Genomic DNA, 15000 nt, shown 5'->3' on the forward strand with positions numbered 1-15000 from the left:
GATACACTGAATTCAATGTGATCAATATCATATGAGAACGTTTGATTGAGACCATTTGCGTTTTATCTAGTTTATACTTATTATACACACTACATTTCCCAAAACCGCCAGAGCGACTTTAATTTTAGGTCAGTTTACCCTGCTGTCTCCTCCTACCGACATAATGATATGTTCATATTCATCATCTCTCTCTCTCTCTCTCTCTCTCTCTCTCTCTCTCTCTCTCTCTCTCTCTCTCTCTCTCTCTCTCATCGTTTCTGTTTTCCTCCACTTCTCTCTTTCATATTTTTAGGTCGCATCGCTCCACTGTTCTCCCACACAGAGGCGCCAACGCTGGCTTTTATGTCACCTGGCGGACAAATATTGAACTACACCCCTGGAGTCAGGACACATGTCGACTCAACGGGGTTTCTCTGCATGAGTCACTGCAGATTGAGTTGTGTGCGTGTAGATATGGATCCATCATAGTACACACACGCTCACACACACACACACACACACACACACAGACACACACACACACACACACAAACTTTAGCGCTAGTCAATCAAAGACAATTTGCAGCATATTAGATTATTTCCAACCTAATCATGTCATACTTCAATGATAACAGACCTGCCCATATTCATATGATTACTGAAAGAATCAAAGGGATGTTTTCACAGTTAGAAACAAAATGATTAGGCCATTTATCGTATCAAACATATTAAATGATGTTCTCACTTAAGTAGTGATGCACGGGTCAGTGTTTTTTTTTACTATAACATCTCATAGGAAGGCATTAATAGCACAACGTTTCCACATGTCACCAAATGCATTTCAGGCTTTTCAAGTGTCATTTAACGTGTTACTGTGACACGGTTGAGGTTGTGCTCAGGCGACAAAACCGCTTCGTTAGATTTCGGAAAAACATCATGGCTGGGCTTAAAATAAGTATAAACCAGGTAAAATACACATGGAAACAACGTAATAGGAAAACATCTCACAAACAATAACACTATAATAATGTCACTTAAAAGGATCAATGAAACACACTTGGGGACACCCGTTGGTTTGACCCATCCGCCTCCTTTCCCTCCCACCACTCACTCATTTTATACTTCAGCACAAATGATACGCAAAAAGCAAAAAAAGGCATTGTTATTGCACCAAACATGATCAAATTGTTGTGTCATTTATACACCAATTGAAAAGACTGGGCCTGTTATAAGAGCCAATCTGCATCGACCAACACAGAATTAGATGAAGAATTGTTAAGGAATTGTTTTCTTATTGATTATTTACTTTCTTTGGAGAACGACCCTCCCGTAGCAGCTTGGGCGGGGTGTTACAGCCATGTACGGGGGTTTGAATGTCTGAGTGAATGGTACTGACTGTGGGTGTGTGTGTGTTGATGAGTGACGTTAGGTTTATGAATATCTGTGCTGCTCACTCAGTTGTAGAAAATACTCCGCCGCCCTGCTTCAGTTTCTGTTTGTTTGAATTTGTCATGGTTGTGCGGCTGAAGTCAGGACTGTTAATATTAGCTCATTTCTGCAGTCAGAGCTGATGTAGAGATCAAAACCCTCACCGCTGGCACCGCCCGGCCCTGATATCCATCACAGCCTCAGCCCGCCGGCCCAGGTTACAACACGTGTTACACACACAACCTCATTTTAAACGTGCACTCCTGCATTCTGTTTGTTGAGGTCATCACTGGAATGATGAAGGCGCCTAACGTTGCCGGTCAATGGTGACCCATTAAATTCCCTTCAAAATGCAAATCAGCATGTCTCAAAATATTTCCAACGTAGCAAATCAAGTCACTTGAACCTCATCTTCGGTTGAGGCTTAATGAGGGGAAGAGGAACAGGTGTGGCTCAATGAGGGGATGAGGACCTGAGGACCTGAGGAGCTGGGTCATGGTGCCTGACAAAGTGCAGGAAGCTCAGAGGGCATCTGGTGGAGAGATGGTGTATGACAGGGACCCAAAGAGCACAGGGATTACAGGGAGGAGGATACAGGCGTCACCATGACAAAGCATCGATGCTAGAGGGAAGAACATGTCTGGATAGATATCCCAGCTGGCATCAAAAGAAGCAGCAGGTGGAAGAGGGGCACAAAACCAGCAGCAAAGTTACTATCATCAGTATTTAGTAGAAAATCAAGCCTTAAAGGGGACATTTCATTCTCACTCATTTCCACATGTATTTTTATGGTTTCCAGCCTGAGAACATGCTAAGATGCTTTGATGTAAAAATAAATCTTTATTTTTCTCATGCTGTCTGTCTGAATAAACCTGTTCTCATCCTCTGTCTGAAATGCACCGTTTTAGTGCCTGTCTCTTTAAGACCCTCTCCTGAAAAAGTCCAGTCTGCTCTGATGACTTGTGAGAAAAATATGGTGCCCTTTGGAGATACTCAGATGGGAGGGTGTTCAAATGAGCCTATGTGACAGAGGAAGGGGAGCCAAATCCAAATACCTTGTTAAATGACATGTATTCTGATCCAGGCGGCCCACAAAAAAATGACTGGTTTGCCTTATTTCACAGTTTGTGGGTTGGTAGACACCCTAGAAACCCACATGTGCACGAGCACGGAAAAAGTGAGTTTTTCTTGTGTGTCGTCTCTTAAACACGTACCTTCTTTGTATCAAGTAAAACTTGACACTGCAAAACAGCTTACATAGGCTGTATTTCCAAATGGTGTCTACACGGTTTACACTTGGGGGGAACCACCTGGAATAATGCGCTCCAGCATTTGCAACCATTATGAATGTACTTTTGCTGAACGTCACATGCTAATAAATCAGCATGTCTGTGTGCTAAGCTGATGTACTTTCATGTTACATCACAGAACCCATAAACGAGAGGAATCAACCACATATTTTTAATTTCAAAGATATTGCCAATTTCTGATTAAATCGTATCGATTAGTAAACGTTTAACACACTTTAGCTGATGATGTTTCATGAAGTCAACACGCAGTAAGAACACTAAGCAGTTGTTAATATAACTCAACTCAACTTTATTTATATAGCACTTTACAACAACCGTAGTTGAAAACAAAGTGCTGTACAGAGACATAAAACAATTTAAAAACACTAAAATGAATAAAACAGACAGTTTGCAAGTTTGCTTGGTTTTTGTTTCACTTTTGATCGAGCGAGGCTAGTTATGCGAGCTAAAGGTATCGATAAGCACTTTGTTTTGTCAGGATTCAGTAGACGATAGAGATCTTCTCATCTGACTCTGGGTCGGACAGGAAACACACTCATACCCTGGAAAGCGTGCTGGGATTTATGACATTCCTCTCTGGTGTACTCTTCACCATGTGCCCAACATGTTTGAGTCCTGCTCCTTTTGTTCTCTGCTGTAATAAAGTTGTAGCACTAAAGTTATTTTGCAATTTCTTTTGAAGACACACACACACACACACACACACACACACACACACACACACACACACACACACACACACACACACACACACATACACACCCAGGTGAAATTAATTCATGTATTTGTTTAAAAAAGATAAGACATTTACAAATCATTCCAACTTCATGGGCGACCCTGTTTATAGCCCATGTCGTATTTGTACATATTGTACACACACACTGTTTTTTTCCATATACTGTACCTTTAGTTTTAAAAAAACGTTTTCCTGAATAGAAAACAGGAGCTTGCTAGCAGTATTAGCGTTCTAGCATTACTGGTGTTGTTTGTCACAACAAACTGCAGGAACTGGAATGAATTACCGTTTTTCTGAAACACATTTCCACCATTAGCGTTGTGCAGTTGGTCAGAGTTGGAGTTTTGATGAACCGCTTGTCTCTGATTGTTGCTCTGCCTTTCGTCCCCACCTCATTTTCTCCCACTCCCATCATTCCTGCTTGTCTCTGTGGATTAAACATGTGTGCAGAGCAGGCTGCCTGTCTGCCTCAGAAGAAAGAGCTCCTCCACTGCACAATAGTCCAACAACACACATAATGAGCGCAGAGGGGGAAATAAAGATGAAGAAGAGCCATTCCTCAGGGGAAGTGAGGCGTCAGCGAGATTTCACGAGGCCCGCTCAGGCCGATGACGAGTCAAAAGAACAACACATGTAAGAAAAAACAACAACTGCAGAGCCCAAGAACTGGACGGCCAACTGAAAAAACACTTGGATGATGTTTAATGATAAGTCGCGGGACATGATGTACTATCGTGCCATTGTTTCACTGCAGATTCAACTCTCCGCTCCGCCAAGTTGGTCTCTGTCATGGAAACTTGTAATTACAGCCGATCAGAACAGACACTCTGGAAACTGCAGCGTCAGGGCTTTTTATGGCTGCTTGGCTGAACTTGAGGCTGGGTTTCGTTTATCATGCTGTATGTGTACTGGAATCATCTGTGCTTTCCTGTGCTGGTGCAGCGGAGCGTGAACAGAGTCTGGATCACATGGAGGACCCGTTCTTGAGGTCCAGATTGTCGGTACAGGAACAACAGGGTGTACACGAGGTGATGTCCTTGTCTGTTTTTCTGGGAATTTGGGGATTTTTGCAGCGTGGGAGGAGTTTTACAGTTTTAAACTCACACATGGTGGGTTTGTTATTGGCTGGTTCAAATAATCCAAGCCTCAGTACATTTAAATGTACTTTAGTAAGAAAAGATTAGTTAAATGTTTTCAGTTCAAATTAATTTGTACTTTAAATGTGTTTTTTTACAGTAACACTGAAAGACACAGCTTTGGTGTTCTGATCATTCATTATCTAGTTTCTTCTGTTCTTCGCTGAAATAGAGACTAACTGTTGGGACGGGTCCGACACATCAGAGTGACTAGAAACGTCTGCAGCGCTCATACTGTGGATTTAGAAATCAGTAAGGTTATAAAACATGTGCTTTCCTTCCGACCACATCTAGTCTCAGAATATTAAAACAACAGGCCTTCCTTTTGTTTTGGCTTTCTGGTGATTATTATATTTTGTCATACTCAACAGAAATGAAAATTCAACCATTTTCAAAATGTTGCTCAACCCTTTTTGATGAAAAGAAAATGTCTTTTTAAAAATGAAAATCAAATGGACACTCATTGTTTTGTTTTGAATACCCGTTTCACATGACTGAAAGAACTTTGAATGGTTTGGTTTGTATTTTGGATAAAAAGCAACAGCCTGAGGAAGAAACAGCATTCAAGCGAAATATAATCAAAGAGTCAAATCCAAAGGTTTTGCCTCGTGGTATTTGAGGGAGGTGTCCATCTTTGACTAATGCCGTCATTCTTTACAAAACCCTGGCTGCTGCCCTGCATGGCAAGAACACGATTATGAAACAAGCAAAAACATCTAACATCAGTTTCTTTATGTTAATCACACTCTCCATTAATTCCACGACATGACTCTCTAACGCTGACCGTGTCCGCACACATGCGCTCGGCAAATATATTCCAACTTGGATCTCAATCTAGCCGACGCAGCCAAGGCTCATAGCTCAGAATTTATGAGCAGAGATACAGAAGTTGTGTCTGTAAAGAAAGCACTCCCATAGCTAATTAAAGTTGGAGAAAAACTGCCTGTAGAGGTTGTGATGGCAGGAGGCGATTACTGGAGCTAGAAAAACAAAGCGAGGGAGCGGCGTCGAGGCCAGCTGCCTCACAAACCTATTCCTCAGTGGTGACTCGCTCTCCCTAATCAGGTATTAGTTTAAACGCCATTGTTAAATGAGGACAATACAAACATTTCCTCTCGGCATGGAGCCCATCAGACGCCTGCCACTTACGCTAAATGGATAATTGAGAAAAAAATAAACTGTGGGGTCCGCTTGCTGCAGGCCAAGGAGCTCTGCAAGTGAGTGTGTGGGAGAGAGAGTCTCGGCCTTTGGTTTGTTCAGTGTGTGTGTGTGTGTGTGTGTGTGTGTGTGTGTGGATGGGAGGAAAAGGAGTGGAGGGCGAGCGCATGCAGCCACCAGTGGAGGAAAATTGAAGGCAGATTTTTCCAACGGCAGGCGTTGGCTCCAAATTGCTCATTTTGGACGGGGAATTTGCTCTGGCATGAGATGTGACAATGATATTCATTTCAGAGCTCAGCCCCATTTATACAGAGCTGACACACACACACACACACACACACACACACATAGACACACACATACACACACACACACACACACACACACACACACACACACACACACACACACACACATAGACACACACACATGCACACACACACATACACACATGGACACACACACATGCACACACACACACACACACACACACACACACACACACACACACACACACACACACAGCTGAACCAAAACTATTACAGAAAACTCAAACTGCCTTCAAAGGAGAAAAAGAAACATTCCTCGTGGCCTCAAGTTTAGGCACTGATCAAAAGGCACATAAACGGTATCACACACACACACACACACACACACACACACACACACACACACACACACGTTTCTGTTTCCCGTGTTCGGACGTCCACATCAATGCCCAGACCTGTAACATGTGCCCACAGTGGGCTGATTTGATCCAAGCCCAGTGTCGTGTTTCTCCAAATAATCATCTCCAACTGGCCGGCGAGGAGCCCATTAGAGCCAAGTCCTCCACAGATGGAGTTAGTAGTTTCCTCCTCCCAGCCTCCGTCAGCAGCACCGAGGAACATGGGAGGAAAATAGAGAGATAAAGACACAGGCATCATTTCATCACAGAGATCCTCATCCACAGTGTCATCTTTGTATTATCATCCTTCAACTTTCTATTGTTGTCCATGGTTTAAATGTGCATCACGTCTTCACTGACAGCAACTTATGATTTGGATCAATTAGATCACTACCTTTATAACTATCAATAAGAGGTTTTTGTAGGTTTTTGCAAAAAAAAAAGAATCTGGTTCAGATTCATAGTTCACTAATTGCTTAATCGATTTACTGATTCAAATCATAATTTTACCAGAAAAAGTGTGTAAGATGAAAGTATTGTATTGATATTTGCTCAAAAACTCAAAAGTAATTAAATTTGTTTCATTTCAATCAAGTTGTCAATTCTACTGGGAGACTGAGCTGAGGAAGACTGTGTGTTATGATCGAAAGCTCCAGAGCAGCAACTGAACGGACCTTCAGTGCAGCTACCGTCCTACCTTATACTTCTTCTTCTACGTCTTCTTTTGTGATGCATTTGGAGAAGAAAAGCTGATTGAACCGGATTTTCAGATTAAAACAAGCGAAACAAATGTGGCTTCCCTCCTCAGTCTGAGAAAAGGAGGTGTTTATAGACTTCAAGGTTAGTGGGTCAGTATAAGGATTACTGGGTCGCTGTTTTCGGACGCTCTCCTCTTCTTGCTGGTCAGCAGCTTCTCCTGACCTGCAGCTGTGTGGACCGTCAGTGTCCAGCAGAGGGAGTAAGACAGCTGATAATCCCAGAAAGACACATGGACACCCATCAGTTTACTGTCTCAGGTGATAGAAGTCACCGTTGTCTCCTAGCGACAAACTCAATGCTGTTTCCTGATTGAAGGTGTTGTTTTTACAGCTAGTCGGTGGAGTGGAGGGATTTGCAGCCATTCATGACTGAGCTGAGTCAGCTGGTGGTTTGGAGAGTGTATCACACACACCTAACACCTGCTGACGGACACATCACGGCCACTCAACAGGCTCCACTTGTAATCTGACAGCCGGATGACGCTGCCTGTCTTTTGAAGCATTTTACTGCGTTGTGTCGAGCGTGAAAGAGGCGTTTTTTAAATGAACCAAACCCAAACGGGCTGTAAGGCCTGTCGGAGGAATAATGAAATATTCCCCGTGGTCAGTAAATGTCGGTGCTGCTGAGACGTCGTACATATTTCCCAGGTCATACACATGTTCTGCTGCAAGAGGCCGGACTTCCTGTAAGAGAAAAGTCCTCCAAATACTTAAAATAGTGGATGTGCCGTGGGGGAACATGAACTCTGGCGGTGATTATATATAGTGATGAGTTCTCGGAGCTCACGTCACGTCACTCACCATAATTGTTGTTTTGGTTGTTGCCCCGCCGGACCTCAGCAGGGCCGAGAGAGAGAATTAAAATGCTAATTCATCCCGGACCAGAACGCTCACAACAGCCATTTAAGTCGAGACAGAAGCTTTTATCATCCCATAATTAACTGACTTCAAACTATCTTTGTCACTGTGTTACATGCAGCATGGGAACATACAACATGGGACATTCAGCTTTGTGCTGACATCCTGTTCTTTTGAGTGTGAGATGATCCGGCATGTGAAGGGAACGCAGAAACAGCCTTTTGGGCAACTTTCATCTCAACGCCAAAATCATCCCAATAGCCCCAAATCATGAGAGTTGGAGCTCATTTCCTTTTGTTTCACCATCATCTCTAGCACTTCTGATGAAGTTATTCTCTGGGAACATGGCAACGTCACTGAACACCAGCAGTCAGACCAGACAGGTTGGAAGCAAACCTTCAAGTGAGCCAAACGTGTAAGATTGGTGAAAGGATCACCCTCACTTTAACCGACTGTACTTAGTCTCCTGTGCTTTGAGGGATTTGCAACATTTCCGGTGCGCTCACTTTCTGTTTTTAACTGAGTTTTTAAATGATTTCCATCATGTGTAAATTGTTGGCTTGTTTACATCTGACTCGTTTCTTCACCATCTGTCTTCCTTTTAGTGATTTAGTGATGTTACCATAACTGACAAACATTGGCTAATGACTAAAATAAGACCCACGCTTTTTTACCAAGCACTCTCAGTTGGCTAAACTACTTGCCAACCTCTAAGAGGTTTAAGAGATTTTAAAAGTGAATCAGTACAATAGCTGCACATGGCAAATTCTTTTTTCTTAAAAGACTTTTTCAATCAGCAAAGACACACAAACATCCCTCTCTTGCAAGCCCACCCACCACCACTAAGGTTCAGTAGCAGGACACCATCCGACCACGTCTAATGTCGGAGTGTGAAAGTCTTTCTATCGGTTCTGAACGTTCAGGAAGCCGATCTCTCAACCACGTCTTTCAACACCATGGATCGTACAAATGAGTCAATGGAGCTCTGCTGCTGTTTTCAGTCTTTCCCACAAAAAGTGACAGTAATAGTTGTGTGAAAAATGATAACAGGAGCTCAGCAGAGAGAGAGAGAGAGAGAGAGGTTCAAACCACCTCAAGCTGGGTAACAACTACTGACTGGAAAGTAAGGGAGTGGGGAGCGGGTGAGGCAATCGGACAAGCACTTTGTTTCAAGCGTACAGCCTTCACTTTCATGCCTTGCCATAAAGCATAAAGTGCACACTATTTCTGCTTTGAGTCCTGTCACTGGAGGAGGAAAACAGCCCAAACTGGGAGATTCTGCTCTCTGATTGCAGCATGTCACTATGAAAGTCAGGCCCAAGTTGTAACAAACCAGTTATCCTTTAGGTCTGAGGATGTAATCACTGTGAGGTTGTTCATTGTGAAATGTAGACTTTAAATAACGAGTCCATGTTAATCAGGAAAGTAACCTTTTTTTTTTTTTTACGGGGAAAAAGCAGCCACATTTTCTCACTTCCTGAAGAAGAAAAGCGAGCGGTCGTTGGCGACGGGAGTACAGTACATATGGTCATCAGCATTAACCTTGGGATGGCAGTTTGAAGTTAATTATGTTTCCTTTGCAATCCAACACAGGGTGTTTTCTAGGCTGCATCTGTGTTTAGGAGAAGTGCGTAATAATAGTGACTTAATCACACAAACAGTGCAACCTCTCAGTCAACTTGACTTTGCGTGGAAACTCCACATCTCGGGGAAATTCTTTTGGTTGTTCACCCAAACCACACACTGTTAACAGCTGTGCAGTATTTCACTCGGGCTGCTCGGAGATTTTCTCTCTCTTTTTTCTCCTTCTTTTTCTTGTGCCGAGCTCTTTTCCAAAACCGCTCATTAATAAAGCATTTGTGATCATGTGGCACTGACAGCAGGACGGAGATCGGCGCATGCAGAGGGCGACCGGTGGAGAGCCAGCGTTCAGAAGAAAAGAAAGCGAGAATAAAGAGGGGGAAAAGGTGGATGTTTTAAGGGAGAAGGGTTAAGAAACACTCTTTCCCGCTCTCTTGCACGCACACACACACACACACACACTCTGCATGCAGACTCCCCGCCCCTCCCTCGCTCTTACTGTCTCCTCTGTAATGAGCTCCAGATGTGTTGCTGAGGATGGGGGTGGGTGGGTGAGGGCGAGGGAGGAGGGGAAGGAGAGGTGGTGGGGGAGCTGCCTTGCATGTCATGTGCTCAGGCGAGGAGAGACGCTGTCCGAGGGGACGCTGTCAGCCCTGATGGAGTGGCTGGCCAGGGCCTGGGGGCGAACCAGGGAGGGGGGGAGGAGGAGGAGGGCGAAGGGTGGGGGGGTCAAAAAGATCTCCACATCTGGAATCACTTCAGGTCAGCCCAGGCCCTGGCCGTGAAAGGTGAGACCGGGCGCCTGGCAGGGGAGAGGGGGACAGGGGTCTGACACTGGACATACCACAGTCAGGGATCAGTGATGAGGAAAACAACCAACAGCAGAACATAAAACGGCTGAAAAGAAAACAGAAATATCCCTTTTTTTAATGTGGCGTACTAGTCAGGAAAAACCCTCCAGTCACATCAGTGAAGCACCTCTTTATTACCACTAAAAGTGGAGGAAGTGCTTGGATCCTTCTTTTTTAAATGTGGAGAAAATGCTCCATTAGACGTAAAAGTCCTACTTTCACAATGAAATCATAGCAGTAAAACCTCCAGCCGGTAATGGAATGATGCTGCTTCCCGAATCGTCACGCTTTCATGGGCATTTTTCCTGCTTTCAGATCAGATGAAGAATTCTATGCCAAAGTTGAAGAAAACCTTGAAAAAGTGAAAAATACACTTTCATCAAGGCTGTTTACAAAATGTCTTTAGTCTGCAACACGGGTGTTATGTGAGCTTATCTCAAAAATCAGAATCTGTGTATGAAAAAGAAAATAAACTACTTTGAGAAATAAAACGAAGGCTGAAACACTGAATAAGTGAAGATGGACACCAAAGAACAGCATTGAACTTTAGCGAGCAAACAACAGCGATGAGACGAGAACATTTTGTAAGATTTTAGTTTCCTGATATAACGTCAATTTAACGTGTTTACTTTTCCGCAGAATTTAACAGAAAACTATATGAATTTAAAATACAAATGCAACGTATATAATGTTTGCCATCGTCAAAGCGAAATTAAACTGTTTTGAAGGGAGTTTAGTTCGTGATAAAGACACAAAACTTTTCTTGGATATTTGTGAGTCGTTAACAATAAACCAAAAAATGGTGGCCGCACCTATTGAGCCGTTTTTCCTCAAAAAAATCCAAACTCTACCAACTGCAGTTTCAACCCGACAACACTTTTATGGGCCGTGTTCCGTACGGGGACGAGTGTCGACATGTGTTTGTTTACGGCAGAGGTTATGAGGGGCCACGGAGAAGAAACACGCTGTATGACAGCCGCGGAGTCAAACGAGGCCCCGGGGCCCTCCGTATTGAGGAGAGGATTTCCCTGCTCATGAATATCCTGTTTTAAAGATGGAAAATTCAGGTTGCTGCATTCAGGGGGAAAAAACACACAAAGCGGTAACAGCTTGAAGTTTTTCTGCAAAGGAGAATCTGTTCTCGAGTTGTAAATCTCCCCTTTTATGGGGCATGATCTAAAGAATGATTTAAGTCTGTCTGCGTTGTAGCAATCACAGATTTTTCACTCCAAAACAATTCTCCCAAACGTGGAAAAATGTTCCCCTCCTTTGTAAGATCTGCTGAATTGGACACTGTGGCATTGCATTGCTTGAAATGCATTTTTATTAATATACAAGTTTTTATTCTGTTACAAATAAAGGATATCATAGGAAATTAAGAGATGGTTTTGGATTCAGAAATACATTAGCCTCTCCTTTATATTGGACTATTACATGAAAATCAAAAATGCGTTGAAAATGTTTGCTCGTCAGTGGTATAACATGGAAAGAAATGTGGGAAAACAGAAGTATCTTTTTAAAAAAGGATGCATAAATGTCAGAGGAAGTCCTTGTCGGGTTGTTGTTGATTTTAAAAGGGTTACTGATCCCGAATCTGGTGTGTCATTTTATCCAACACCACAGCCGAAGGGACCAAAGCAATTCCACGTAGTCCACACACGAGTCAAGTTCTCTGACTGAAAAGAAAATGATCTTTGAAAAAAAAAACTCGCCCTCCATTTCAGTCCCAATCACAAATGTAAAACTATGCAGATATGCGACTACAGCATCCAGTCTCGGTGTCTTTTTGTACAAACGACAGCTCAGTGATGCTCAGGAGACATTTTTTTAAAAAAGGCGGTTCAGGGGAAAAATCCTGCCATCGCTCGGTGTCCAACAATTTGCGTACAGGTGTCGTATCGCCGTCGAGGCCGCTCCGGAAAAGGGAGGAGGCTTCAAGATCCAGGGTGTGTAAGATGATGCTCCACCCAGAGACGGTGTCCGTCCGCAGGGGTCCAGCGGTAGAGAGGTTCCCCTCCCTTCCTGCCCCAGCCCCCCCAAGCCGCTGCTCCTCTCAGTTGACCGTGGGCACCTGGTTCAAGCTGTACTCCTTGGCTTTGAGCCGCAGGTTGGCGATGCTGTTGGCCATGTTCATTCCCTGGGACGTGTTGGTGTTGGAGCAGGTGGGCGGGTAGGTTGCCATGGTGCTGAGAGACAAGAGGAGGGGAAAAGGTTACATCACCTGTGGCTGACAGCGAGCTGAAGCTCAGCGTGAGCCGCAGCTGTGGAAATATGAAAAGGAACAAAAACAGGTATCACTGATCAGGTTCAAGATTTCAAATCAATCTGACGTTAAGGCGTTCACAAGCCAGAAAAACACGGAAAGGAACAGAACCGCTGTTTTTGCACATTGACCTCGCCATCACATCACATTACCGTTTCTCACGTCACGTGAGATTTGTTGATGAGCAGAGTTTTAACGGCAGCCTTTTTTGCTCAACACTTCTTTAATGTTAATACTCTTTCATTTCCGGTCTTAACTTAGCAAACGATGTGGAAGAAGACATTTCCGTCATCGTGGATTCCCAACTGTCAATTTACACACTTCAGATTGTCCTCCCACGCCACGTTTAATGAGGGCCAGATCATCGCCAGATTGTAGTTCCTGCTCTTTTTGTTTAAAAACAACACTTTTACGAACATGGTTTGGCTCTGTCCAACAGTATGCTTTTTATGGAGGGAGGTATCGGAGGTTTTATTGTGGTTTCCCAATCTGTTCTGCTTTCGCCTCACAGTGCCTCATTAAGTCTGTCCATCAGTGGGAACGCGCTGCACTCATCTGTTGTAAAGTGTCCCGTTCTGGACCAGTTGGCTGAAAGAATGCAACAAATGGCAGGATGACAAATACAGATTTTACTCTCAAGTCCTCTAACTCAGCATTTTGTGGTGCTTTCAGTTACATTCCATGGTCTTCACCAACGATGGAGTAAGATGAGGGTCCTGAGATGTGTTTTAAAGATTTAAAAAATGTCCAGTTGGAAGATTATTTTCCTTTTTACAATTAGGAATTCTTGTCTCATTTGTATATTTTAACTTGTCCTTATTTTCCTTCTCTCTTTCCTCTTTTCTTTGTTAAAGTATTGAAGTGTCTTTCTTCGCCTCCTTAGGACCGAGGACAGATCTTCAGTCTGTGCATGATTTACTGACATGTTTGTTTTTTTTAACCAAAATGTCATAAATTTGTGCAGCTTTTGTTTTCAGTTCATGCCAGGAGTCAGTTTGCAGAGACTAAAACTGTGCTTTGTGTTGTTCATCATCTTGTCTGCTTTTGTTGTTGTTGAAGCAACGTCCTCCTGTCTGTTTCTCACTTTCTTCCCCAAAACGTCTGTTTGTTTGTCTTACTCTTTAAGAGACACACGTCCATACATTATTTGCAGGAGCTGGGTAACAATTATTTTATATATATATATATATATATATATATATATATATATATATATAAAAAGCTGAGTAAATGTGATAAAAAAAGACATAATTGAAGTAGTTGAAGTAGTAACAATTATATATATATATATATATATATATATATATATATATATATATATATATATAATAAAAAAAAGCTGAGTAAGTGTGATAAAAAAAGACATAATTGAAGTAGTTGAAGTAGTAACAATTATTATATATATATATATATATATATATATATATATATAATAAATAAAAGCTGAGTAAGTGTGATAAAAAAAGACATAATTGAAGTAGTTGAAGTAGTAACAATTATTATATATATATATATATATATATATATATATATATATATATATATATATATATATATATATATATATATATATATATATATATATATATTTAAAAAAAGCTGAGTAAATGTGATAAAAAAAAAGACATAATTGAAGTAGTTTTTTCCTGTTGCTGTAAAACCCCTTCATCACTATGTTTAAAGCACGACATAGTGTGCAGTTATCACTGTGATGATTCAGCTGTGAGTGCAGATGGATTTCAAAAGTCTCCACTACCAAACCCCCATGCCTTTAACACAAATAAAAGCATGTTTAAATCAGTAGTATCTATTGGTTTGACTGAGTAGGAAGGCTGCCGAGGGAAAGGAACAAACAAATTGAATGCTTTTGAAAATGGGTTGAAATGTGCAAAAACACCGGTATGATCTTTCAAAAAAACAACAAAAAATGCAAAAGTATAAAATTGACAAAACATTCGCAAAAAATTCCACAAATACAATCAGAAAAGAGCTTAAAAAATCTACTGAAAACAGTAAATGTAACAAGATGTGGAAAAAGCTGCAAAGAGGTGAATATGGAGTAAAATGAAGGCATACTTGTTCTCTGAGGGCAGCATTTTCTGTGGCACTCGCACTGGCCCCCCCTCCGGCATCGGATACCAGCTTTAGGATAATATACAGGGAAGTGTTAGCACCACATTAGCTTGTTCCACGTAGCATTATTCCTGCTTCAACAAAAGATTTCCCCCGCTGCTCCGCGTCCGGCCAAAAAGCTCTCAGTGAGTTGAAGCCGCGG

The 15000-nt window shown here is 42.3% G+C and overlaps 1 protein-coding gene across 2 annotated transcripts in view; it reads right to left on the reverse strand.

The window, feature by feature from the left end:
- Nucleotides 1-11768: 11768 nt before the first annotated feature.
- prrx1b (paired related homeobox 1b) overlaps nt 11769-15000 on the reverse strand; it is a 15259-nt gene continuing 12027 nt past the window's right edge. The window contains exons 4-5 of one of the 2 annotated variants that reach the window (XM_084011596.1): nt 14802-14867; nt 11769-12648 (exon numbers count right to left, since the gene is read on the reverse strand). In XM_084011596.1, coding sequence (XP_083867722.1) covers nt 12516-12648; nt 14802-14867 — 199 coding nt within the window. In that variant the 3' untranslated portion in view covers nt 11769-12515. The remainder of the gene's footprint in view (nt 12649-14801; nt 14868-15000) is intronic. The other variant, XM_084011597.1, reaches the window with a different exon arrangement.

Source organism: Eutrigla gurnardus, assembly GCF_963514095.1.
Source record: "Eutrigla gurnardus genome assembly, chromosome: 6".
NCBI classification, from domain to species: domain Eukaryota; kingdom Metazoa; phylum Chordata; class Actinopteri; order Perciformes; family Triglidae; genus Eutrigla; species Eutrigla gurnardus.